This window comes from Sus scrofa, chromosome 8 (assembly GCF_054392235.1).
Source record: "Sus scrofa isolate SSC_HxYL_T2T_F1_AM1 chromosome 8, Sscrofa_HxYL_maternal_Yorkshire_Landrace_v2.0, whole genome shotgun sequence".
In the NCBI taxonomy this organism is placed as follows: Eukaryota; Metazoa; Chordata; class Mammalia; order Artiodactyla; family Suidae; genus Sus; species Sus scrofa.
The window spans coordinates 39,482,403-39,510,267 of NC_139390.1; the positions used below are offsets into that span (position 1 = coordinate 39,482,403).

General features: G+C 45.4%; 1 protein-coding gene across 4 annotated transcripts in view; it reads right to left on the reverse strand.

Moving 5' to 3' along the window:
• The window catches only part of USP46 (ubiquitin specific peptidase 46), a 63,822-nt gene that overhangs the window by 31,085 nt on the left and 4,872 nt on the right, over nucleotides 1-27,865 (reverse strand). For all 4 annotated transcript variants that reach the window (XR_014812425.1, XR_014812426.1, XM_021101210.2 and 1 more), the window contains exons 2-3: nucleotides 4,005-4,085; nucleotides 933-1,146 (exon numbers count right to left, since the gene is read on the reverse strand). Coding sequence is in view for 2 of the 4 variants with exons in the window: in XM_021101210.2 (XP_020956869.1) it covers nucleotides 933-1,146; nucleotides 4,005-4,085 (295 nt within the window). In the remaining 2 variants the exon portion in view is untranslated. The remainder of the gene's footprint in view (nucleotides 1-932; nucleotides 1,147-4,004; nucleotides 4,086-27,865) is intronic.

Genomic DNA, 27,865 nt, shown 5'->3' on the forward strand with positions numbered 1-27,865 from the left:
CCCAGGCAGAATTTTTGGAATAACCTGGTCTCCACCACTACCTCTTCCAAAAAGAAGATTTAAAACAAAAAACAAAAAAAGGAGATTTCCTTGTGGCTCAGCAGAAACAAACCCCACTGGTATCCATGGGGATGTGGGTTCAATCCCTGGCCTCACTCAGTGGGTTAGGGATCTGGCATTGCCTCAAGCTGTGGTGTGGATTGCAGACGAGGCTTGGATCCCGTGTTGCTGTGGCTGTGGCGTGGGCCAGAAGCTGCAGCTCCCACTGGACCCCTCGCCTGGGAACTCCCATATGCTGAGGGTGAGGCCCTAAAAAGACAAAAAAAGGAAGAAGAAAATCAGCCAGACATTTTTATCATGGAAAAATATCAATGTGATATCTTTCAAATGTCTTGGCGAATAAAAATCAGGAGGATTATTTTTAAAACAGCGCAGAGGCTCTGATTAGATAATATGCATTTACTTTAATCATTTATGACAAGTTTATAAGACAGTACGATTTGATTCAATTATTGTTATCAATCTATTTATTTCAATCAGTGTCCTGCCTTGGGCGATCTCTCCTCTTACAAGATCCTATCCAGAAAAAACTCCTCCCAACAATGAGCAATTAAAAAGATCACTCCAAAATGGAATGACAAATTCAAGTTTTTAAGTACTTTTATTCAGTTTTGTATGGTTTTGGTTGTTGGTGTTGGTTTTTTTTTTTTTTGGCTGCACCTGCAGCATGTGGAAATTCCTGGGCCAGGGATCAACCCAAGCCACAGCTGTGACCCTGCCGCAGTGACAACACCGGATCCTTAACCAGCTGTGACACAAGCAAACTCCCATTACAAAAAAAAAAAAAAAAAAAAGATTCATTTTGAGGCGACACAGAACTATCGATTCCCCTTTTCAGAGCCTGAAACACATCTGTCCCCAGGCTAACTCACCATTTTCTTTTCTCAGCCGCGAAATGAACTTCTTTGGTGGGATCACGCCGACTTTCTTCTTCTGCGTGGCGATGCTGTGGAAAAGGTCTGCCAGGCACGTCAACAAGTTTTCCTTCTTTTTTTGCTGGGCCTTGTATGCCAGCACATTCTCCCGGAAAGGCCGGCAGAAGTACAAGGCCTGAAGCACGGAGTTACAGTAGCAGGTGTTTCCGAACTGCCAAAGGACAGCAAAGAGAGTTCCCATCAGGGTCCAGGGCCGTGCCACCTCTGGATGGGGTGATGGGTGGGAAGAGGGCCACCCTCTGAACCGGCCCAGATTCAGCACACACATTGCAGAGTTGCTCACCACGTTCTAAGACCAGTAAGCCACTCTGAACACCAGCAATTATCCAATCACCACAAGCCTGTTCAAGCCTGTTCGCACTCCAGCCCATAAAAGCCTTTAAGACGATCAGAAGCCCTTGGCCTTGATTTTTAAATAACCTAATGAGAACTTCCGGTGCTTAAAAAGAGAGGCTCTGAGGAAGAAAAAACTGACTTCCTGTGGAGCCTCAGAAAAGTAGCTGGCTCCACAAAAGACGTCACACTGCCACACACCAAAACTCCTACGACAGGGAAAATTAAAAGCCCAATCAGAAAGAAATCCAGGTTCTAGAAACCACTTGCTCAGCTAAAACTGCCTGAAGTGCAAGGGGATTGTTTTGGTTTCTCTCTTTCAAGATTCTAGCACACCTGCCCTTGGTCTCAGACTTTCTTCACTTTCTCCAGAGCAATCTTGTTTCTGCCAAGGAGGCAGCTGTCCCACCATAATACCACTCAGGTCCCGGTCTTGTGCAATCCGACTGGGGCTCACCCCGTAAGACTCTGCCCCTCTCAAAAGCCATGGATACTCAAGATCATAAGTAACAAGGGAAGACACCATCTCACTGGTTTTCAACCAACCACAGAGCCAACGCTTTGGGAAAACCTGGAGCTGAGACATTCACTGTAGAATTTTTCACACATGCTAAAATGAAAACAATCTAAGGAAATCACAAGAGTAATAACGTGGCTGACAAAATGCTGTGTGAGATGAAAATAGAACATGAGCCTCTTCTCAAGACTGGCTGCTGGCTTGGGTGTCGTTTGCCCAAGAGTGCGAGATGGCAGATGCACCGCCATACTTCACACGACATTTCCACGTATGCGGAGACAGAGCACTTCCTATTTTTATATACATTTTTAGTCTACTTTGTGACAATGATGTAATGAGACAAAACCCTTCTGAAGGAGAAGCTGGGACTTTTATGAATTACCACCCGAGGTGGACATACATGAAACTATCCTTCAGTTTAGATCTCTCGATGCTTCCAGCAGACTAGGAGATGGCTTTCATCATTTCTTCTTCCATAGTCTGCATTTGTACTTCCCTAAAGGCAGAATCCCCCCAACCCGACTCTCCTCACAGGGCTTAAGCAAGAGGCCTTTGCACAATGGCAAAAAAAAAAAAAAAAAAAAAAAACTATTAAAATTAGAAGTCAGTGTTTCATCAACACAATGCCCTACGTTTCCAGTACTTCGGCCTTCCTCCTTCTACTCTTTAACTCAGTATCTCACTTCTACCCAGACACCCGTTAGTAACGCTTGGCCCTGGTCCAGAGGACAACTCCTGGGAAAGAAAAGGAACTAACATTTACTGGGTGTCCACAAGGTGCCTCGGCCTCGTGGCAGAAGCTCTCCTGAATCCTTCGCTATAAGTCAAGAGGTAGAAACCATTATGATCGCCATGTTACAGGGAGAGAAATGGTGGCTCAGAGAGGTCAAGTGACTTGCCCAAGACCACACAGCTAGTGACCAGCACAGGCACAATTAGGTCAGCATTGCTTCAAAGCCAGTGTCCATGCCATTATACCATGGGTGGCACTCTTTCGCAAAGAATAATCCCAGTGGAAATTAGCACCTATCGCATCTGGGCTCTGAGATCATGCTCAGAGCAGTTGTTCCAGAAAACCAGGTGCTTAGGAGTCAACAGCTGGTGTCACTGAAATTCTCTACCCCAGAGAGAAAGGATCAGGCAAGGAAGGAAGTTCACAAGGGTGGTGGGTAATAATACTGCCTTACCACTTGGTCATAATCAACTTGTCAAGGACACAGAGCCTGGCTACTCTGGCCATAGACAAAGGGGCCACTGCTGAGCATGAGCAAAATAAGGCCAAGGGATTTTGGGAGAAACTGGTCCCAGCGCTACCCCCACTCCCCACCCACAGTTCAAATACCAAGCTATGCTATTAAAGAGCTACTGCTGATGAGCTGATAACACTTTGAACACTCTGGCAACACTCTGAACACTCTGGCTGAATCAATACACACTGAAACAAGACCACCAATGGAATCAGAGTTCCCATTGTGGCTCAGTGGGTTAACAGCCTGACTGGTATCCCCAAGGATGCAGGTTTGATCCCTGGTCCTGCCCAGTGAGTTAAGGATCGATCCGGCACTGCTGTGAGCTGCGGTATAGGTTGCAGACATGGCTCGGATCCCAAGTTGCTGTGGCTAAGGCGCAGGTGGGCAGCTACAGCTCCAATTCGACCCCTAGCCTGGGAACTTCCAAAAAGACTACCAAGGGAGGAGCCCACCCAGATGGTAAAAGGACAGCATGTGAAAACAATGTCTAATCACATCACCCTAAAAGTTATGTGTGCAAGGGAAATCCTTTAAAGTAGAGGGGGAAAATGAGAATCTGACCCAATGGATCAATAATTGAAAGCGTTTTTTCTAGGATAACACGTATTTTGAAAAACTGGACTAAATTTCCCCCACCTCAACAGCTGCCACTTACAGTAACCAAGGAGTATGAACAATTATTTAAAACTTGATGATGATGAAATGGCAGTGGAGTTGCTTCAAGAACTCTAAAATATTTAATAAAAATGAGGCATTTTAGGAGTTTCTCTGTTGGCTCAGCAGGTTAAGGATCCAGCATCGTCACTGCTGTGCCTCCCAAGTTCAGCCCCTGACCTGGGAACTTCCTCAGGCCACGGGCGTGGACAAAAAAGTAAAATCAAATAAAATAGCACACTTTACAATACTTACATTGACCAATCCGAAGTAGTGTTCATTGATTGGAAACTGCTCTGGACCAATGTCTTTTTCCAGAGCAGAGGCATTGGTGCCCTAAAAGAGAAAAATAACACAAGTTTTCTGTTGTGCGTCAAATAGATGAGAAAGCAAAATTTGATATTTGAGAGAGTCCATTACTGAGAGCGACATCTCCCCGGTGGCCACAGAGTTTGGTGATGATCACACTGAAAGAACAGGTGGCATGAGTCAACTGCAGATGAGATAATGACATCAGCCTATTCCTCTCCTCCCCCAATTTTGTCATCCCCTCAAACCCGTTCTACCCAGCTTCATCCCTCTTCTACTAGGAAAGGGGTTTGGGGGTAGGCAAATGAGCAAACTCTAGCTCAGACCTTCCAAATGAAGCATTCTAAGGCTCAGCTGCAGTAGCTTTTTCACCACTGGCAAAGTCAATGGCACCACTGGGATAAAGCTTTATCCATCACGTACCCACTATGTGCCAGGCACTATTCCAGGCTCTGACAACAGAACAGTGGACAAGGACAGCCTGGAAGAAAAAGCAAGTACACTGGACAGGACATTAGAAGGTGATTAAGTGCAGTGAAGAAAAACAGAGCAGGACATGAAAGGGGGAACTCCAGGGAGTCAGAGGCGGAACAGAGGCAAGGACGGTAGCAAAGCTGCAGCTTCAATGGGCTGGTCGGGGAAGGCCTGACGGAGAACGTGAAAAGTCCAAGGAATATCATAAATAATGAAATGCAAGTTAAAATCTAAAATTCCCAAATGCATCAAACTGGCAAGTCACGTTCAACACTCCAACATGGTGATAATAAGTTACTGGGGACTCCCGCTGTATGCCAGGAATGGCACTACATAGGCTCACAATGTTCCCATTAGGTATTCCCACTATTATAATTCCCATTTATCAGGCAGGAATTTAAGGCTTAAAATGGTCAAGGATCTGCCCAAGGGCCACAGTCAATAAGTGGCAGAGCTAGGACTTGAACCTGGGAGTCAAGAGCCCTCGGTCTTAACCAAATTCTACACAGAGCAATGCTATCAAACAAAACCATCAACTGAGCCCCACTCAGGGCCAAGGGGTCATTGGGAACACCACACAGAGTATCCTCCTCCCCCATCCCCCACCCCAAGGCTCAGATGAGTCTGGGGGTAGTGGGTAGGACCAGCCACCACGTGTACCTGAGGCCCTGTCATCATCCCACAACCTTCTCATACCCCAAGGCCATCACAGGAGACTCACGGCTCACAGATTCTCAAAGCTTTGAGAGACAGGGATTTTAAAAAGAAAAGAGACTGCTATGTTTTATAAAAAATAAATCTGCTGCTATTGCTTATTTTGGAGTCATATAATTAGAATCTCCCATCGCAGAAAGAAATGGCCAAAAAGTGGGCCAAAAGAAATGGTCACATGTCGATAGCAAACATTAAATGCAGAACAATTCACTTCTAAGCAAACAGAAGCAGAGCAGAAACAGCACCTTCCATCCCCTTATCATAATATCCTTTGTTTCCACTTGTTTTCTGGGTTCACTATACTGCTCCACCTATCTGAATTCCTTTACTCGTCATCAGAGATCAAATTCACTGGTCATCTGTGTGCATAAGTCTCACTGTCTTTTCGTGTGTGTGTGTGTGTGTGTGTGTGTGTGTGTGTGTGTGTGTGTGTGTGTGTGGTTTTCATTGCCTTCACAATAACACGACTCTACAGTAGTCTGATTTTTCTTTTTTAAATAATACTTATAGGTGCTCCCGTCGTGGCACAGTGGTTAACAAATCCGACTAGGAACCATGAGGTTGTGGGTTCGATCCCTGGCCTCACTCAGTGGGTTAAGGATCTGGCGTTGCCGTGAGCTGTGGTGTAGGTTGCAGACACGGCTCGGATCCCGCATTGCTGTGGCTCTGGCGTAGGCCAGTGGCTACAGCTCCGGTTCGGCCCCTAGCCTGGGAACTTCCATATGACACAGGTGCAGCCCTAGAAAAGACAAAAAGACAAAAAAAATAAAAAATAAATAAATAAATAAAATAATACTTACATTAAAGCAGAATTTTATAACAGACAAAAAGCACTTTTTTCAATAAAGTTACATATCAATCATAAACTGATGTAAATAATGTGTATTAAATATACCCATAGCCACTTTTGAAGCAACATTACAATATACAGCTTGGAACCCAGGAGGAATGTCAGATATCAAAGTATATTAGCACATGGAGACAGAGCTCATTAAATCTGTCTTTATGAGGCAGCCATCTATTCAATGATTTTTTGCTAGTTGGGAATTACTGGATTGAGTCTGCTTCTTTCTACCTATGTTAGTATTTTCCCACCAAAGAGAGGGTTGGTGGGGCTGGCTGGTCAAGACTCACGTTAAGTACAGTGACCCAGGGGGCAGTGCTTAAGAGAAAGACCCTGGACAAGAGGCAGAGACCACGTAGGCGCGCGGGGGGGTAGGGAGAAGCACCCACAGCACAGCTCTGGAAAAAAGAAAGTGAGCCAACAGGGTCTGCGGTGGAACGGCTCTTCCCTGAGGTCCCCATTTCCTCCTCGCCACCTTCAGGTCAGGCTTGCCCATGTTCTTTCACAGAACCTACACACACAAGGTCTGGGAGGGTCAAGAGATCAGTTGGGCTCTGCTCCTCGGCGCTGCTCCCAGACCACTGCACCCCAGCCTCTGTCACACATCCGCCCTCTGCAGCTCATGCCTCTCAGCCCCATACAAACCCCTTCCTTTCTCCTCTCCTTGCATGACCCCCCATTTCCCGATGCCCTACCTTCACACCCCATCTCCTGCCGTCATGTTGGGGGGTTTCAGCATCCCTGTGGCAGCACCCTCTCACACCCTGATCTCTCGGCTGCTCCACATCCTCTTCTCCAGCTGCCTTTTATTCCACTCCACCCCAGCCACCCCCTCCCAAAGACACACCCTGGATCTGATCGCCGCCCCAAACCCAGCCAGGATGGGCTCTGCCTGGTGGCTTCATCCTATCCCAGCCACACATACGCCCTCTGGAAGCCCGCACCCCTCTCCTTTCTATTCAGCTTAGAGTCCGTGAATCTAGATTTCTATGGCTCTTATAAACTCCCCTTACCTTGTCCTTGGCTCACACCATGTGGCAAAAAAAAACAAAACAAAACGAAACAAAACAAACAAACAAACAAAAAAAACCCAATGGGAGTCAAACAATCCACCTTCTCTGAACATACACCCAGACAGACGTACAAAGCTGTCAAAATCAGGCGGCCCTCAACAGGCCCCGCATTCCAACAGCGTCTCTCCAGGCGCCTCCACAGCCACTATTTCCAACCTTCCCAAGCTCCCGAAAACTCTACACCCCTTGTCCCTCTCGCTGGCCTCCCACTCTACAAAAAATGCCACAGGATTTTACAGTTAAAAATTGTTAACTGTATGTGACATGAATCTTGCATTTACTTATTTATCTTTTTAGGGTCACACCTGCAGCATATGGAGGTTCCCAGGCCAGGGGTCAAATGCGAGCTGCAGCTGCCAGCCTATGCCACAGCCACAGCAACTCAGAATCCAAGCTGCATCCTCAACCTATGCTGCAGCTCGTGGCAATGCCAGATCCTTAACCCACTGAACTGGAGGCCAGAGATCGATCCCGCATCCTCGTGGATACTAGTAGGGTTCTTAACTCACTGAGCCATCATGGGAACTCCCTTGCCTTTATTTTTTTTTTTTTCATAGATAAGAATTTTTTTTAAATCATAGCACATCTTTACCTACTTTAAATCCTTGAGAAAGGCACGAATACTGCAATAAATAGGGTACTTTTTCTGAAAAAAAAATTTAAATAAATAAATAGGCTGGGATACCATGTAGCTAGTTTTAAAAGTTGCTCTATAGGTACAGCTATGAAAATCTGCCCAAGACACACTGATGAGTATAAATACATTAGAGAGTAAGGGTGCATGTAGGAAGGTTCCCGAAACATCCTCCCTTCAGGCAGCAGACCCTGAGCCTTCTTCATGCCCAGCCCGACATACTTCTGAGGGGCACAGAGGTTTGGAACACAGCAGCCTGGGCCCACCTTCAACACCTACATTTTAATGGAAATTCCAGAAAGTGCACTTGGGACATTATTAACACTTGTCACCTGTGTCTAGGAGCGGGGCTGGCAGATGACAATGCCACAGGGGGCTTTTTGTTTTTGCAACTGTTCAAATGTTTTACCATGAGCATATATTATTTTCGCTGCAAAAAAATTAATAGTAAGTTAGCAAACCAATATCCTGAAGACCTGTTATCTAAGGCCCACAGCACACACTTCAGAGCTGTATTGGACCATTTTTTTTTCCTCCTGAGTGTAAATTTGCCTCTGATTTCGGTCACGTCCCCTCTCTTGGCCTTTAGTTTCCTGGTTGAGAGGTGGGATTGCTGATATTCAGCCTACTCACGGCTCAGGGTGGCAGAGGGAATCCGGCAAACCTGGGAACCTTATTGGCACCATGTAAATAGCAGAGTGTGTTACAAGCCCAAGCGCCTGCTCCTCGCTAACAGCTAGCACAGTGGTGTGAAAGGCCAAGGGGAGGCACTGAGAATAACTGACCACATGCTGAACAAAAAGCTGATCTCTAGCGCTAAGTCACAGGGGCTGGAGGTATGAGAAGCAGTGGTCTCATTGCCATCAGTACAAAATCTGGTAACCTTTGAAAAACAAGGCAGCACACTTTATTAAAAATAGAATCTGGGCTGGGACAAGTTCCAACAAGGAGATTGTAATGCTAGTTCTTCAAAGCACTTCTGAAAGCAATTGTGTGACTGCCGGGGGGTGGTGGTGGTGGGGGGACCTACAAAAACACCAAACCAACAATAACAGCTTGGAAAGGATGAATCACAGACGTACAGGATGGGTATAAAAAGGCATTGCTTTGAAAGCAATATTAAAAGCAATTTATCAGGAAACCATGTCAGGGTGTCTTCCTTCGGGGTGTGTGTGTGGGGGGCGGGGGTGAGGAAGAGAAAGGAGACACACACTTGCCCAGGAGGAGAGGATCTGAGTGATGGCACTGAGAGCGCTGTCATGACATGAAGGAGCCTAAGCCAAACACAGAGAGCAGGAAGGGTCCTTGGAAATCAGCTAGACCCCTTCGCAGACAAAAAAACCAAGGCCCAGAGACGCAAGTCTACTAGGCCAAGATCACCCCACGGCAGCCCACTCTTCTGCATCCTGAGGCAGGCAGGATCTCTTTCAAGTGTGTACAAAGTACAGAAAGGCTCAAAATAACATGAAAGGATTTCTAAGTACAGAGAATAAGTCACTGATTACAAACCAGGAATTTAAAAAATATGACAGGGGAGTTCCTGTCGTGGCTCAGTGGTTAACGAATCCAACTAGGAACCATGAGGTTTCGGGTTCGGTTCCTGCCCTTGCTCAGTGGGTTAAGGATCCAGCGTTGCCGTGAGCTGTGGTGTAGACTGCAGACATGGCTCGCATCCTGCGTTGCTGTGGCCCTAGCGTAGGCTGGTGGCTACAGCTCCGATTCACCCCGTAGCCTGGGAACCTCCATATGCCACAGGAGCAGCCCTAGAAAAGGCAAAAATACAAAATAAATAAATAAATAAAATTTAAAAAATAAGAAAATATGACAGGAGGGTGAATGTTGTTGCTAAAAATCACATTTTTAGGTATATGCTCAAAAGAGCTTATTTTACTTACTAAGTATGTTGTCAAAGTATAAAAGTATGTAGTGGGAGTTTCCACTGTGGTGCAGTAGGTTAAGAATCTGACTGCAGCAGCTCAGGTTGTTGTGGAGGTACAGGTTCAAAACCCAGCCCAAGGCAGTGTGGTTAAGGATCCAGCATTGCTATGGCTGCAGCTCAGATCCAACCCCTGGCCCAGGAACTTCCATATGCCACGGGGCAGGGGGGGGGTGTTATAAAAATGGGGAAAAAAAAAGTATATAGTGGAGGTTCCCAGGCTAGGGGTCGAATCGGAGCTGTAGCCACCCACCTATGCCACAGCCATAGCAACGTGAGATCTGAGCTGTGTCTTCGACCTACACCACAGTTTCACAGCAACGCCAGATCCTTAACCCACTGAGCAAGGCCAGGGATCAAACCTGTATCCTCATGGATACTAGTCAGGTTCGTTTCGGCTGCACCACAACAGGAACTCCATAGTGGACCAGTTCCCAGAAGGACTTGTACTCCCAGACTTTTGATGACAAAAGGTCATTCCTAGAACTTTATGGAGAAAGTAAAGCAAAAATGAAGTAATGCAGCCCAAGATCTCAGGATGCGTCAAGAGCCACTTACCAGAATTCAAGGTAGTTAAGGAGGAATTACAATCACTGGCTTCTAGACATACTTAGTAATAATAATAGATGACACAAAAATAACCCTGTGTCCAGTCACGTGCTCTGAGGACTTGATGTATATTTTACTCATTTGAATCCTCACAAGAATTCCATGCGGTAGATGTCATTTTGTCCTCGTTTTAAAGATAAGAAAACTGAGGCACAGAGAGGATTAGCAACTTTATCGAGTTTGCACAGCTAATAAGTACTGAACAGGTTCTGAACTCACGCTGTCTGACCCCAGAGGGACAACTCCAAGCACTGCACAGCACGGACCCTCAGGGTGGCAGGGGCTCCTTAGAACCCCAGAAGTACAAGAATTGAGGACATAGATGGGGCCACAGCGTTACAGAGGCAAGCCCCTACCTCTGAGGCAACTCCCAAAGTGTTCTAGAATGAGGAACACAGGCGTCCTCTACAAAATCGCCGCAGAATACGGCAACCTATTCAGATAAAAGGTAACATGGAGGTTGGAAGTCTGGAGAAACTGAAGGTGTCAAGAGGAAATGGATCTTTTTTTTTTTTTTCCCCAAATGGTTTCAGGCTGTGAGTCTTTATCTAGCCAAATAAGGAAAAGATAATATTGTTTAAAATAGCGGAAAGAGAAAACAACATCAAATAAGCATTAGTTCTAAGAAATAAACCGTTTTACACCTAGTAATGGAATCATGTGCACGCTGACTTCCCTAACTTCTACATTTTTAGATACTGACAATTATATTTAAAACACACAAACAAACAGGGAGTTTCCATCGTGGCACAGTGGTTAACGAATCCGACAAGGAACCATGAGGTTGCGGGTTCGGTCCCTGCCCTTGCTCAGTGGGTTAAGGATCCAGTGCTGCCATGAGTCGTGGTGTAGGTTGCAGACGTGGCTCGGATCCCGCGTTGCTGTGGCTCTGGCATAGGCAGGCAGCTACAGCTCCGATTCGACCCCTAGCCTGGGAACCTCCATATGCCGCAGGAGCGGCCCAAAGAAATAGCAAAAAGATGAAAACAAAAAACAAAAAACAAACAAACAAACGAACCTACTCGAAATATGCAGAACAAAATATGTTATTAATACAGCTCATCTCTAAGTGCTGGGATCATTTGGGAGAAGGGATGTGAATTACACACCAGGGGAAAAAGCTACCGTCAGTTTCTTATTCAAAGAAAGTCGTAAAACATCTGTTGTGACTCTATACAGAGGCAGAGATACAGGTTGCAATTCTGATCCTCAACAATGCAGCCCATTCTCCAGCCCCTCACAGCTGGCCGCTGCCCCCTGTCCCCGCTACCTCCTCCTCGGCATCTGGCTTCAGTGTCACTTCTTCAGAGCTACCTTCTCCGACCCTTCCCTCTCACGGAGTCCCACACATGTCACTTCATAAAAACCAATCACGATTTGTAATAACATACTGAGTTGTGATTATTTAACATCTGTCTTGCCACTCACTGGACCACAGGTTGGCAAATGACAGTCCATGGGCCCAATGTGGTCCACCAATTGTTTTTGTAAATAAAGTTTTATTGGAACACAGCCATGATCACTCATTCATTTATTGTAGCTACTTCCACAGGACGACAGCAGAGCTGAATAGCTGTGACAGACACAGTTTGGCCCACCAAGCCTAAAATATTTACCAATGGGCCCTTTACCGACAAGCTTGCCAACCCCTACACAAGACCATCAACTCTGTGAGGTCAGGGTTACGTCTGACAGGTTTCCCAGGGCCCTGCAGAACATGCTGCATACAGTAGGCACTTACTAAATGCGCTGATTGAATAAACTTGGTAAACAGGGTAAGAAGTATGTGGCGCTTGATCACGTCTCTGTATTCATTACTCCTGGCCATGAACCAAGGCAGTTCCACTTACTGTCCCCATCCCATTCATGCAGGGACAAGGGGAGGGGCCTGGGCTCTACTCAGCCAGCAAAGGTGGTACCAGGATTCAACCCCAGGCCACTCGGTTCCAGAGTCTGAGCTCCTGACCACAAGTCCAGGAAGATCTTCCCATTCAGACTTTTAATACTCCCTTAGCTACAGATGTAGAGACTGGGCAGAGGGCTACAACTGTTTCTGAGTGTCCTCTTTGGCTGCTGGCCATCGCACATCACCCAGCCCCAGGTGCACAGGACCTAGAGGGGCTGTGGGTGCTACCCATCCTGCCCAGGGAGCAGACAGGTCATCTAGTCCCACCAAGCGACACTCTCCCTCCAGACAAGTCACTAACGCAGACTCACTCACCCTGTTTCATAGGTGAGGGAAATGAAGTTAACGGAGCTTAAGCAACTCGCCAAGGTCAAGTGTTAGTATGAGGCGGAGGTCAGCTGTGAACCCACGACCTTAATACCAACACACTCCAACCACAACTCCAGGCATCCAAGAGGAGCCAGGTATCCACAAGAAAGCAGTTAAAGGACATTTGCATCCTGCATGGGGACAGCATGTCACTTCCATGCCTTCTACACTCCTGGGGTGGGAGAAAGACCTCTGGGAAAAACCTCAACATGACTTCACTTCATGACCACAACACAGAGCAAAACTGTCTACTACTGAAAAAAGGTGACCCTGGGATACACGGTGATCCAAGTCCTCATAGAAAGGGACAGCAAAGAGCAGCTAAAGACTCCAGCTTGGAAATCAATGCTCCACGTGTCCAGAAACAACAAGGTCTGCAAGCAAAGATAAAATCTCGACTCAAAAGCAGAACAGAGAAAATTGGGCCTGGGTCTGTCTTTTAGCTGCAGGTGGAGGAGGAAATATTTACCCAGTCATCGAGTTCAGTGAGCTAGAAGCAAGAACCTCATTCCCAACCCAGTGTTGTACAAAGGCACCAAGATGCCTCCTTGAACTTGAGGTCTCTTAAGCACCTGCTTTACCCTGAGGTACCCTTCCCATCACTTTCCTGAAAGGCAGCATTGGCGGCATGAGATTCCGGGCAAAGCACCCAGTCAAGGAGGCCAACTGCAAATTTAAATAATGGAGTGATTTCAAGTACTTCCCTCAGCCCACCTCTAGTTCAAGCTCAAGGTCTTCATCAATGAAAAACCAGGACACCAATATCCCATCACACAGCATGGAGTCCTGGCCTTTGCATCAATATTGCACCATCAGAGATATCTTCCTCTAATGTAATGAAGACATCCGGTAATGTACTGATTATGAAACATAAAATATCAAATTCAAGAGGCTGCAGTGGCCGCAGCAGGGCAGTAGCAGCAGCGGCGACAGCGTCAGCACTCCAACTCGCTATTCACTCCGGGCTCCCCAGTCAAAACTCAAGCTGGAGAGAGAGCCTCCACTAGCAGCCAGGCACGCGGCTGGACGACGCCAGCAACCCAGGCCCCTTGGCGGCACCGCGTTCACCCAGGGACACCACAGGCACCCAGATCCGAACTGCAAGATGGGAGGCAAGCTGAGCAAGAAGAAAAAGGGGTACAATGTGAATGATGAGAAGGCCAAGGACAAAGACAAGAAGGCAGAAGGAGCCGGGACAGAAGAGGAAGGAACCCGGAAGGAGAATGAGACCCAGGCAGCTGCGGAGACCCCAGAGGTGAAAAACGACCAGGAGGAGAAGCCAGAAAAGGATGCTCAGGATGCTGTCAGCAAGCCGGACGACAAAGGAAGGCGAGAGAGCCGCAGAGGCAGCCAAGGAAGACACGTCGAAGGCAGAGCTTGGGGAAGACGGAGGCAGCTAAGAGCAAGCAGGCACCCCGGAAGGATTCTGAGCAGGAGGCGGCAGAGCCCAGGGATCCCACCGAGAACGACAAGAGCAACGAGGCAGGGGAACCCACAAAGACTGAGGCTCTGAAAAGTAATGAGGCCCCAGCTTCAGACACAAAACCCGGCAGCTTCAAGGCTGCCCTATCCTCCAAGGAGACGCCAGCAGTCACGGAAGCACCCAGTTTCACGGCCAAAGCCCAGACCCCAGCAGCCCCTGCAGACGAGGTCAAACTTGCCGAGACCCCAGCAGCTAATTTCGATCAAACCTGAGCAGTCAAAAGATAACAAGAGCAGCCTCTGGAGAAGAGAATACCGCTTAACAACTCTTGAAGCGCATGCGTGCTCTCTCCCCTACACTAACTTGTTTCAAACTGGAAGTAATGATACCTATTGCCCAAGAAAAAGGATGTGGTCCCGTCGAGGGAGGGCGGGAGGGGGTGGGGAGAATCCAAATAGTATTTTTGTGGGGAAGTATCTAATATACTTTCAGTCAACGCTACCAATCAGTCCTGGAGTTTAAAGTGCACGGTTTGAAAGCATATCACTTCATACCTGAGCTGCTGTTACACGCACTCCAGCCACTAACATCCGAGACATTGTGTCTTCGGCAAAGGGGAGTCAGGGGTGATGCGTTTTGATTCTGCCTGCAGGGCCCATGCCAAGGCTATCAGATTCCTTACGAAAGCGGTATTTTCTGTGTTTTCTGTTCAATTTACAGCCTTTCTTATTTTGATTTTTTTTTTTTTTTTTTTTTTTTTGTCTTTTGTCTTTTTGTTGTTGTTGTTGTTGTTGCTATTTCTTGGGCCGCTCCCGCGGCATATGGAGGTTCCCAGGCTAGGGGTCGAATCGGAGCTGTAGCCACCGGCCTACGCCAGAGCCACAGCAACGCGGGATCCGAGCCGCGTCTGCAACCTACACCACAGCTCATGGCAACGCCGGATCCTTAACCCACTGAGTAAGGGCAGGGACCGAACCCGCAACCTCATGGTTCCTTGTTGGATTCGTTAACCACTGCGCCACGACGGGAACTCCTGATTTTTTTTTAATGTGGTTGGATGCCAACTTTCAGACAGCGCACTTAGCCTGTCCACGTGCATCTCGGCACCAAGACTCCATTTTTCCGCCACAGGTATTTTGGGGAGTAACAAACATTCTCTCATCCTACTTAGCCTCTCTAAACTTCTCATGACGAGTTAATGCATGTCTGTGGTTGGGTGCACCTGTGGTTCTATTTATTGGTCGGTGGAAATGAAAAAAAAAAAAAAAAAAAGTCTGTGTTCATCGCAGTTCCAGTTTCTCTTCCAACCTGTGTCACAGATACCAGCACACCATTCACTGGAAAATGGAAAATAATAATAATAATAATAAAACAAAAAAACGTGCAATGGATGCATTGAAATTATAAGCAATTGTATAAATGGTGCAACAGTAATAAAGTTAAACAATAACAATGAAAAAAAAAAATAAAATAAAATTGCCTGTTCTCTTTGCCCATCCCCAAGAGGGTGGCAATGGGGAAACAGAGGGAGCGAGGGGGTCTTCACAGCAGTATTACTCAAAAAGTGTTAACCCTCTGCCAAGAGTGAAGTTCAGAAACTGAAAACATGTGTAATGAATGGACAGAGTAATTTTGTATCTGTTGAGTACAGATAAAAATTTGGAGTTTGTGTTTTATATATCTTTGGGGTTTTTATTCCATTTTGCAATTAATTTTTTATTGTATTTTATGAAAGTATTAGTCTGTGACAGATTGAAAATAAAAATAAAACTGGTCCCTCCCTACAGACTTGGAAAATAATTGCCAACAGCAAAACAGTTAAATGAAACTGAGCTTGTTTTCTGAAATGTGTGAATAGCTGCTCAAGCTCACTCCTAATATGAGAAATGCAAACCAAAAATATACTAAGACACCATTGTCTCCCCTGCTGGCAAAGATCAAGAGGTTTTTGGACAGCACCCTGCTTTGGCAAGGCTGTGGGCAACAAGAGTTGCACATATTGATATCGGAGGGCAATCTGGCAAAACCTATCAAAGTTACAAATGCAAATAATGCATTTCTAGGATACACCCCCACATATGCAAAATAATGTATGGACAAAGCTGTTCCCTGCAGCCCTGTTTGTAAAAACCAGAGACTGGAAAACTACCTTCATGTCCATCGGGGTGGGGAAGCTGGTTAAATGAACTTAATATATCAGGCAATTGAAAACTCTGCCGCCATAAAAAAAAGGGTGAGGATGCTCCTTACAGACCAGCACAGACTCAACTCCAAGATACCAAAAAGCAAAGGACAGGTCAGGTCTGATCTGTATATGCTCATAGAAGAGACTGCAGCAACATGGATGGACCTAGAGATTATCAGCTAAGTGAGGCAACGCAGACAGAGAAAGACAAACATCATATGCTATCACTTATCTGTGGAATCTAAAGTATGATACGAATGAACTTTTTTACCAAATGGAAACAAACAGGCTTACTAGACATAGAAAACAAACCTGTGGTTACCAAAGGAGAAAGGGGGTGGAGAAGGGATCAATTAGGAGTTTGGGATTAGCAGATACAAAACCACTACATATAAAACAGATAAACAACAAGGTCCTACTGTATCACACAGGGAACTATATTCGATATTTTGTAATAAACTAAAGTGGAAAATAACATGAAAAATATATATGTATGTGTGTGTGTATAATGAATCAATTTCTATATATCAGAAACACATCATAAATTAATAACTCAATTTAAAATTGATGAACTAGAAGAGAAATATAAACATATTTGCTTATATATGCATAAGACACCTCTGAATGGAAGTGGGAGAAACAGCAAATACTGACAGATGCCAGAGACAAGAACTGGACTGTGAGTGTATTTGCAACATATATCCTTTTGTACAATCTAAAATTTCTACGGCGTGAACTCAGATTACCTTTTCAAAAACTCTATTTAAAAAGTGTTTTAAAAAGACACTGAGCTTTAGCCCCTTGGTGTTTTTTTGTTAGGAACACCTAACTGTACACCAGGTAACACAAAAGGGTAGGTGGCATGCTTGTCGGATGACTGAAAATCGTTTGCTACATGATGTGCCCTCATTACCAGGAAAGGAAAAACACAGTCTCCTGACTGATGATTACAAAAGCGTTGACACACACCATCAGCCCTGCATCTTCCAACAACATCTCAGTCGGAAATCACAGCTCCTTCCTCCTTTTGTCCGCTGCAAGCACTTCCCCTGCCGGGGCTTGCCTCTGATTGGAAACTGCAGTGAGTTCCTAGCTCAGCTCCTCCTCAGCGCTGCCCACCAGAAGGAATGGTTCTTAACATCTTACAGACCAAAGAGACCTAACTTACCTGCCCAAAGCCACAGAAGTTACAAAGTGGCACAGGGTCAGGATTGGAGCCTGGGACCTCGAGTCTCGAATTCAGGGATCTTTCCACTGCATCGTTTGTACTCCTTTGCAAGGGGAAAGGGGTGGGGCACGAGAAGAAAACACCAATAAAATGATCAGGCATTGGGCTAAGCGCAAGCCAGAAATGATTCCACTTCTGCCCTGCAATGCCCCAGGGAGGGAAGTTCTCTCATCACCCATATGCCTGGAGTGGGCAGCAGAGTCTCCAAGAGGGTGGAGGGCAGCAAGCTCCTACATCCAGCCAAAAGCCACGTGAATACTTCAACTGGCTCCCATCCACATGCTCACCTGCCTCCAAAGGAAGCTCACCTGCCTCCAAAGGAAGCGCACCAGCCCACAATCTGCAAACCAGTTTCACAGTGTTCCTCTAAGAGCCAGTGAATTGAACCAGCATAAAGCATCTCTCATCTGGAGTTCCCGTCATGGCACAGTAGAAACAAATTCGACTAGGAACCATGAGGTTGCGGGTTCTATCCCTGGCCTCGTTCAGTGGGTTAAGGATCTGGCGTTGCCGTGAGCTGTGGTGTAGGTCACAGATGCAGTTAAGGTCTGGCATTGCTGTGGCTGTGGTGCAGGCCAGCGGCTACAGCTCCGATTAGACCACTAGCCTGGGAATCTCCACATGCCGAGGGTGCATCCCTAGAAAAGACCAAAAAAAAAAAAAAAGAATATTTTAGCTGAGACAATGTTGCCCAAATTATGGACCATGAATCCTAGAGGGAGGAGAGACAATCCTAGATGGCACCACTATGAAGATTTTTTTTTGTTTGTTTATTTAGGGCTGCACCTGTGGCATATGGAGGTTCCCAGGCTAGGGGTTGAAACAGAGTTGCAGCTGGCCGGCTGACACCACAGCCACAGCAACACCATATCAGAGCCATGTCTGCAATTTACACCACAGCTCACAGCAATGCCACTGAACGAGGCCAGGGATCATACCCGCATCCTCACGGATACTAGTCAGGTTCTTAAGCCTTGGGGCCACAATGGGAACTCCAAGTACCAACATTTTTAACTTTAGCAATTATGCTTTTGCTACGTATTAGAAAAGCATACGACTAGTTTGTGGGGAGCCGAGAAAATGCAGGGACTTGAAAAAAGGACCTTGCCTGATGGCAGAAAAACCTGAAGGCAGGTTCCTAACCAAGGAAGGGAGCTCACCTGAACAGTGCATGCCGAAGGTGGGCTTCTGGTCAGGATAAAAGCCTGCCTGTATGGTACAAGCCCAGGGCAGGCCTCAGGTTACACAGCTCTCATTTTGATGTTGATGGGGAAGAATTGGGGCTTTCCTAGGAAAGCAATTTCCATGTTTGCACCGGAGAACATGGACTGTTTCCCGGGTGACCTAGTCTTTCCTGTTGTTTTATTTGTTATTTAGTTTTCCTCAGTCTTTGCTGATTACTTGCTTATTATTCTTCTTTTCCATTCTTATTTTCCTGTGGTGATTTGTGATTTAACAAAGTTACAACAATAATATAATAAGAATTTCATCCTGAAGGACTTTCCCCTATTTAAATCCAACTTAATTAAAACATAGTGTTTATCTACTAACTAGTTACATTGTAAACTTTAGAGTTAGGATTTTAATGAGGTTCACAGAAGTTAGACATATATTATTCTTGACCAAAAGACACCTAGCTATGAGTTATGGAAGCTTTTAAGGGATAGCTAGTTAAGTTGGTTTATATTTTCTTACACTGTCTCCTTGCCATAACACTTTAAAGATAAGCACCAGTCTAAAAACAAGATTTGTGAATGCCAAATTGTGTCCGTGACCTCTTCAACTTGTGGAGACTGGCTGGCCATGGGATGATTTGTACTGAGTCTCCTCCTTTCCACATGATGTATTGTACCTAACTGCCCTTAAATTGTACTCACTAAATTTAGTTAAAACAAAGATCTTAGAACGTGATGTATAGCTGCTGTACCACGTAAAAGTTAACCGATATACTTTTAACACTATGATGTAATCTGTAGTGAGAAACTGTCTATATAATCAACCACTTACGCCAATAAAATTTGAGGAGTCCAGCGCCCTAAAAGAAGGGACAAAGAGGCTGTCTCCGTTGCAAAAGACGACGAGCGTCCCTCTCCTTTGGGGAAAGTGTACACTCCCAGGCCCCCGGAGCTGGCCTCCAGCACTAGTTCGTGAAACCCCTTACTGCACAGATGTCTTAGCACAGAATGAGGCCAACTTAAAAGAAGCTGAACAGATTTAAGGACTACTACTAAATAAATAAGTGTAAGTGGTCCAGAGATATAATGAAAACCATGAAGGACAGCCAACCGAGTCTGGTCTAAGGAAAACCACTGGTCTCAGGAGCTGGATCTGGTCCACGGTTTTCCTCTAGAGGAAGAGAGGCTTGGGAATAGCCCAGCACACTAAACCCACGAGTTCCGAATGTCATGTCATTTGTATTTATTTTTATCTCTCCACCTCTGTCCACACCACACAGCCTCTGTCATGGATGAGGCATAGGACCCCAGCTACCAAAGCCGAGATGGCAGTGTCTCATGGTAGCTTAACCTTGAGTTGACCGCAGGCCCATACTGCCCTGAATACCTCTGATGACACCTACATTAGATCAATTAATACTACATAATTATTGGAGTTCCTGTCGTGGTGCAGGGGTGAACGAATCCGACTAGGAACCATGAGGTTGTGGGTTCGATCCCTGGCCTCGCTTAGTGGGTTAAGGATCTGGCATTGTCGTGAGCTGCGGTGTAGGTCGCAGACACGGCTTGGATCCCGCGTTGCTGTGGCTCTGGCGTAGGCTGGTGGCTGCAGCTCCGATTTGACCCCTAGGCTGGGAACCTCTATATGCCGCAGGAGTGGCCCTAAAAAAGGCAAAAAGACATAAAAAAAAAAAAAATACTACATAATTATTGCGAGCGTCCCCCCCAACCCCCCATGTTAAGTGTCTGACCTGGGAACAAACTGGAGAGCTGACTGGGAGAGAACTGGGACCTCTCTCCAGTCTATCGCACCCCAGACACATGAGAAGGGAGCCCCCACCTCCCCAGCACCCGCAGTCAGGACCACACCATGCCATGAATTTTGCCTCTGCTCTTCCCAATCCTGTTTTTTCTCCAAAATACCCACTAAACGTAGATGGTGGGTCAAAAGGAAACAATTCCATGGGTCCTACAAGACCAACAGCTCTGTGCTTTGAGCAAACTGAAGGAAAATGTTCATTCACTAAGAAAATTATGAGAAGTAATATGTGTGAGGGCATCCCAGCTTACAAAGGGCTTCTGCAGGCAGGACATCCTTTGATTGTCACTCCCCCAAAAAAAAAATCTGTGAGGAGGGTATTTCATCAAGACTTTGTGTGTTGGAAAAAGATCAAGAGGCCTTGAGATTTACCAAGCAGGATGTCAAGCCTCCAACTCCTCCACTTTCAAGCTGTAGGGAAAAAAGAAATTGTGTTGCTTTTTCTCCCTAGAGGTCTTGCTACTGGAAGTGTGCTCCCTAAACCAGGAGCAGCTGGTCCACAGAGAGGTTGCTAGAAATGCAAAATCTCACAACACTGTAAATCAATTATACTTAATAAAAAAAAAAAGAAAAAAAAAGAAAAAGAAATGCAAAATCTCAGCCTTGCTCTTGACCTACTGAATCAGAATCTGCATTTTAACAAGATCCCTGGTAAGTCCTGTGGCCAAGAAAATCTGAGGAGTACTGCTTGATTGCAAGGCAATCCATGACTGCAGATGCTCCCATGCTGCATCTCTTCATTCATTTCCCCAGGAATTATTTACTGTGCATCCACCACAGAGAGCTGAAGCCTGGGAAATCTACAGTGAATGAGATAAACAGAGCCTTCCTGGAAATGTCAGTCTAATACAATGGTGGTTTTCCAACCTTGGGTGCTCATGAGCGTTGAGTGTGGCACTGAAAAGTAAAAAAAGAAAAAAAAAGCAGGTGCTCCCACTGTGGCTCAGCAGAAACAAATCTGACTGGTATCCATGAGGACGCGGGTTCGATCCCTGGCCTTGCTCAGTTGGTTAAGGATCTGGCGTTCCCTTGAGCTGTGGTGTAGGTCACAGACGTTGTTTGGATCTGGCATTGCTGTGGCTGTGGTGTAGGTCGGCAGGTGCAGCTCCGATTTGAGCTGGGGAACCTGGGAACCTCCATATGCTGTGGGTGTGGCCCTAAAAAATAAATAAATAAAAGACAAAAAAAAAAAAAAAGCAGGTGCCTAAAACCCACCCCAGACCTACCTACACCTCCATAGAGTCAGAAACCGAGACTGAAGTCCTAGATGCTGCTTATCAGCAAAGCTCCAAGTCACCCAACACTTTGGAGAGAGCAGTTAGACAAAACCAAGGAGAGGTGCAGAGGACCGTCTCCTAAGAGCAGCATTTCCACTTCTAGGACTGCATCCTAGAGAAACGGAGGCAGGTGTGCAAAGACAGGAACAAGGATACTCCCTGCCACACTGTTTCCAGAGAGAATATTTTGGAAACTATCCAATGGTCCCTAAATATAGGGACCATTGGATAAGCGGATGAATAGGTAAACCATGGTTAAGTCAAAGAATACTATTAAAGAGCTGTTAGGGAGTTCCGGGCATGGCTCAGCGGTTAGCGAACCCGACTGGCATCCATGAAGACACAGGTTCGATCCCTGGCCTCGTTCAGGGGGGTAAGGATCCAGCGTTGCCATGCGCTGTGGTGTAGGTTGCAGACACGGCTTGGATCCCACGTTGCTGTGGCTGTGGCGTAGGCTGGCAGCTCCAGCTTCAATTAGACCCCTAGCCTGGGAACCTCCATACGCCGCGGGTGCAGCCCTAAAAAGACAAAAAATAAAAATTAAAAAAATAAAGAGTTATTAGAAGGAATAAATAAAGAGAAAATAAGCAGACGTGTGCGTCAGCATATTCTTGAATACGACTGCTGAGTGAAAAAAGATAGTTGCAAAAGGCTGCATATTTTTATACACACCGATACTGCTTATGGATTCATAAATATGAAGCATAAAGACATGCCCAGTAAACACATACCATCTTCAGGAAAATGGTTAGTTCTAGGAGGTGGAGAGAGGAAAGAGGGGTAGTTGGCGGTTTATGTAAGGTAGTTTATGTAAGATATCCTAAAAAAGATCTTAACCAACTATGAATAAATTATAAGTCTGTTAAAATCTGAAGGATTGGCATTTGGGTCTCTAACATATATTAAATGATGTTCTTTTATCCCTTTTTTTGGGGGTTGCTCATGTTTTGTGATTTCATTTTTCAAAAGCTTCACAGGGGATGTGACATAGAGCCAGGGTTGGGGATCTCTGTTCGAGGAGCATAAAGCAATAAAACTCTAGCTATTTAATACCAAGAACTACATCTACCAGGATAGCAATGATCTATGGCTCTTAAAGTTAAATTACTACCTTAAATAATTTTATATAGTTTTTTTAAAACTTTCAGGTGGCAGGTAATTTCTATAAGCTGCATTTTTCTTTAGGAGGCCAAGGTTATTACTCAAGGAAAGCAATATTTCTCAAAGGGTGATCCTCAGCTCGCTTGCAACAGAAGGAAGGAGTGAGAAGCAGAGAAAATATTTATTAAAATGCAGATTCCACTGCCCTAGGCCCACTTAATCAAAATCTCTAGGGACAGAAACTCAGAGTTTGATTATTATCATTTTATATTTTTTTTTTTTTTTTTGCCCAAGGCATGCAGCTGCTTGACGTGAGATTTCGGTTCCCGGACCAGGGATTGAACCCAGGCTGCAGTGGTAAAAGCATTGAGTTCTAACTACCAGACCACCTAGGAACCCCCCCCATGCCACCAGAAGTGAATTTTTAATAAAAGAATGCACCTGCAGGCATGGGTCTTTGGTACATTGAAGAAACTCAGGTACATTTTTTAAGTTATCGTCAATCAAATTGCTTTTTGGCTGAGCCCGAGCATGTAGAAATTCCTGGGCCAGGAATGGAACCCGAACCACAGCAATGACCCAAGCCTCTGCAGTGACCATGCCAGATCCTTAATCCACTGCACCACTGGAGAACTTCATATTTTTAAAACCATTCATGTCTGCCTTCAATAAGGTGGCAGTCATCATACTCTGAAAATTAAAATAGAGTGCAGGGAATGTTTTCTAAATACTTGAGACTGTAATTTCCCAAGTACATTCAAGTGGATCCTGATGAAAACTGGTTTCCTGCACCGTGTGTCTACCCTGAAGGACAAAGAAGTGCACATTAGGAAGGAGAACGCAGCTTCTCACTGCCTTTCCAAAAGAACTTCAAAAAGCAACCGGGTAAACAGCAAAACCCCACAGGTCCAGCCTTGCTGCCCTTTCTCACCGGAAGAGGCCCCAAGACAAGCGTTTTCACCAAAGCCAAATGCGATTAAACAAAGCATGAGCAGGAGTTCCCGTCGTGGCGCAGTGGTTAACGAATCCGACCAGGAACCACGAGGTTGCGGGTCTGATCCCTGGCCTTGCTCAGTGGGTTAACGATCCGGCGTTGCCGTGAGCTGTGGTGTAGGTCGCAGACTCGGCTCGGATCCCGCATTGTTGTGGCTGTGGCATAGGCTGGCAGCTACAGCTCTGATTCGACCCCTAGCCTGGGAACCTCCATATGCCGCGGGAGCAGCCCTAGAAAAAGGCAAAAAAAATTTAAAAAAAGCATGAACAATGTCATTTGAACAGAGGCCTGGCTAGCACAGTAACAGATCCCAAATCGCCTCTCAACACAAGATATCTTCTCTATTCTAGCCTATAATCCTTTTGCTACAAGTTTGCCTCACCCTGCTATGTCCTCAGCCTCTGTCTTCCCTTGCATCTTTATCTTTGTTGACTTTTTCTTTGCCCTCCCTGATGCTCCCCTCCTCATCCATTTCCCTATGGGCAGACAAAACCAGCTGCCTGTCTTTCAAGCTCCAGAAAAGGGCCCTGGAGCCCCTGGATTAAAAACAACCCGGCACAATAAACACCTGAAAAGATGTTTGGCCTCACTAATAAACAGGAGATTGCACATTTTAAGCCACACAGATACCATCTGACACCCATCGGAATGGCAAAACCTCAAGTCTAACAGTATCAGGTGTTATAAGCATATGGAGCAACTAGAACTCCCAAACACAGCTGGCTGGAATGCAAATTAGCACAACTGCTTGAACGGCAAGTGGGCAAAATATATTAGAGTCGAAGATGCCCATTTCCTTTGACCCGACAATTTCCCTTCTAGGTGTGGACAACAGAGAAACTCCAAACACATGCACAGGAACACAAGTTCAAAACTGCCACGGCAGGAGTTCCCATTGTGGCTCAGTGAGTTAAGGACCTGACGCTGTCTCTGAGGGTGCGGGTTCAATCCCTGGCCTTGCTCAGCGGGTTAAGGATCAGATATGGCTGCAAGCTGTGGCATAGGTCAAAGATGTGGCTCGGATCTGGTGTTGCCATGGCTGTGGTGCAGCCCTCAGCTGCAGCTCTGATTCAACCCAGGCCTGGGAACATCCATGAGGCAGTAAAAAGAAACAAAAAAAAAAAAAAAGAAAAAGAAAAAACTTGTCATGGCACACACACAAGACTGTAAACTCAACAATAAAATGATTACATTGTAGCATATTCATGTGAAGGAATATCTTACAGCAGTTAAAATAACCCAGAATTACATGTGTTTGAATGGCTTAATCTCAAAGTCATTAATTTTTTCTTTTTCTTGGTCTTCTTAGGGCCACACCCACAGCACATGGAAGTTCCCAGGCTAGGGGTTGAATCAGAGTTGCAGCTGCCCACCTATACCACACCACAGCCACACAGGATCTGAGCCGCATCTTCAACCTACACCACAGTTCATGGCAACGCCAAATCCTTAACCCACTGTGCAAGACCACAGATCCAACCCACATCCTCATGGATACTGGTCGGGTTCATTACCACCGAGCCATGATAGGAACTCATCAAAATCATAATTTAAACAAAAGCAAACTGAGGAGATGGATGTTCAGTATTACAAGAGCACATTTGAAATATGAGGAAGCTGGAGTTCCCTTGTGGCTCAGGGGGTTAAGGATCCAGAGTTGTCACTGCAGCAGCTCAGGTTGCTGCTGCTGCACGAGTTCAATTCCTCGCCCTGGAATTTCTGCATGCCACAGGTACGGACAAGAAGAAAAGGAAAACAAAAACAAAAACAAAAACCATGAGGAAGCAATCCTCTATGTGGTTTATGAATACCTAAGTGTCTCGTAAAAGTATAAAAACACATGATAAACATCAAATTCAGAATAGTGGTCATGGTCTGGAGGGAAGGGAATGAGATGGAGAAGGGTTCACTTGTATTTGTAGCACTTTGTTTCTTCATGGGCTGGGAGATAATGGGTGTTCATTCTATTAGTCTCCTTATTTTTCTGTATGCTTAAAATTTACCACAACTTAGAACGAGTCCCAGGTCTGAGCTACTGCAAAGCATCTGAGGGAACTGAAAGTAGAATCAGAACTTGATGGGCAGGAGGAAGCCTAGAGCAACAGGGCTCCCCCTCTCCCTCATGCTCTTAAAACTATCCATGGCAGGGAGTCCCCTGGTGGTCTAGTGGTCAAGATCTGGTGCATTCACCGCTGAGGCCCAGGTTCAATCCCTGGTCTGGGAACTGAGGTGCCACATCAAGCCGTTGCACGCCATGGCCAACAACCACCACCATAACAAATTATCTTGACAAATAATCACTCTCAGGGGTGTAAAATGTCATGTGGAAGACTTATGATGTCTCCCAAATTCGAGCCATGATCCTAGAACAGCAACATTCCAAAACGCTTTTAGAGTTGGTTTGTTGTTGATACAGAATTCATTTCCCTCAAGAAAAGTTTTTGCTGGCATATTTTGGGGTGGCCTTTTCTCTTACAAGATCAGCAAGGCCATCCAAATCTTTAGCATTTGGTTGCACCACAACTGAAGGTTTATTAGAAGAAGTTGCATTAACATATTTAGGCCAGAGAAGTCAACTAGACTAAAAGACACCCTTTTTTCAACTCTCCCAATCAGACTGCTTTGGGCTGGCTCTGGGGGCAACGAGAGAGAAAACCACCAAAAGATACCTTTCTGATGATACCACAGAATCAAACATCAACCCCTTCAGACTGACTAGACAAACCAGGCCAGTGGGGGAAAACATATGAACTAGAGAAGTATGAACTAGAGAATTTTCTCTGAAGTGCACATGAGAATCAAAACAGAAAACTGCTTTCAGAGTTCCCGTCGTGGATCAGTGATTAATGATCCCGACTAGAAACCATGAGGTTGTGCGTTCGATCCCTGGCCTCGCTCAGTGGGTTAAGGATCTGGTGTTGCTGTGAGCTGTGCTGTAGGTTACAGACACGGCTCGGTGGCTCGGATCCCACGTTGCTGTGGCTGTGGTGTAGGCTGGTGGCTACAGCTCCAATTAGTCCCCTAGCCTGGGAACCTCCACATGCTGCGGGTGCAGCCCTAGAAAAGACAAAAAAAAAAAAGAAAATTACTTTCAAGTATAACCTGAACATACCAAAATTTCATATTAGTGAAAAATAAATAAATAGGTTGTATTGTTTAGGTGAATTAGAGTTGACATTCAAAAAATGGTATCAATCTTTAATTCTAACTAACTATTAGAATATAGTTACTAACTAAATATTGGTATTCAGCTTTGTTTTCCCCTACAATTTCACAAAAAACAGCAAAGAATCTGTAGCCCTCATTGCTAGGTCCTGACCCCACACAAACTCCTCCGTTGTAGACCTGAGAGGCCAGAAGAGCAGAATTTTTCTTTAAACATTAACTCATCTAAAGAACAAAACAATGCCATTTGCAGCAACATGGATGGAACTAGAGATTCTCATATTAAGTGAAGTAAATCAGAAGGAGAAAGACAAATACCATATGATATCACTTACATCTGGAATCTAACATATGGCACAAATGAACCTATCTACCAAAACAAACAAACAAAAACAAACAAAAACCACCTCATGGACACAGAGAGCAGACTTGTGGTTGCCAAAAGGGGAGGGGAAGGGAGTGGATGGACTGGGAGTTTGGGGTTTGTAGATGCAAACTCTTGCATGTGGAGGGGATAAGCAATGAGATCCCGCTGAATAGCACAGGGAACTATACATAATCATTCGCGATGGAACATGATGGAGGATAATGTGTGAAAAAGAATATATATATAATATACACATATATATATATATGTATGACTGGGTCACTTTGCTGTACAGAAGAAATTGACAGAATACTGTAAACCAACTATAATACAAAAAATTTTTTTTTAAAAAACAGTAGCTCATCCCACCGCAGACTGCATTTCTAAATCTGATTATCAGAGGAGATGCTTACACATGACTTTAACCTCTCCTAGCTGATACATTATACTCAACTCACCATCTCCAATAATTAACTTCCCTGCATCTCCTTTAGAAAGGAATAACCATAACTGA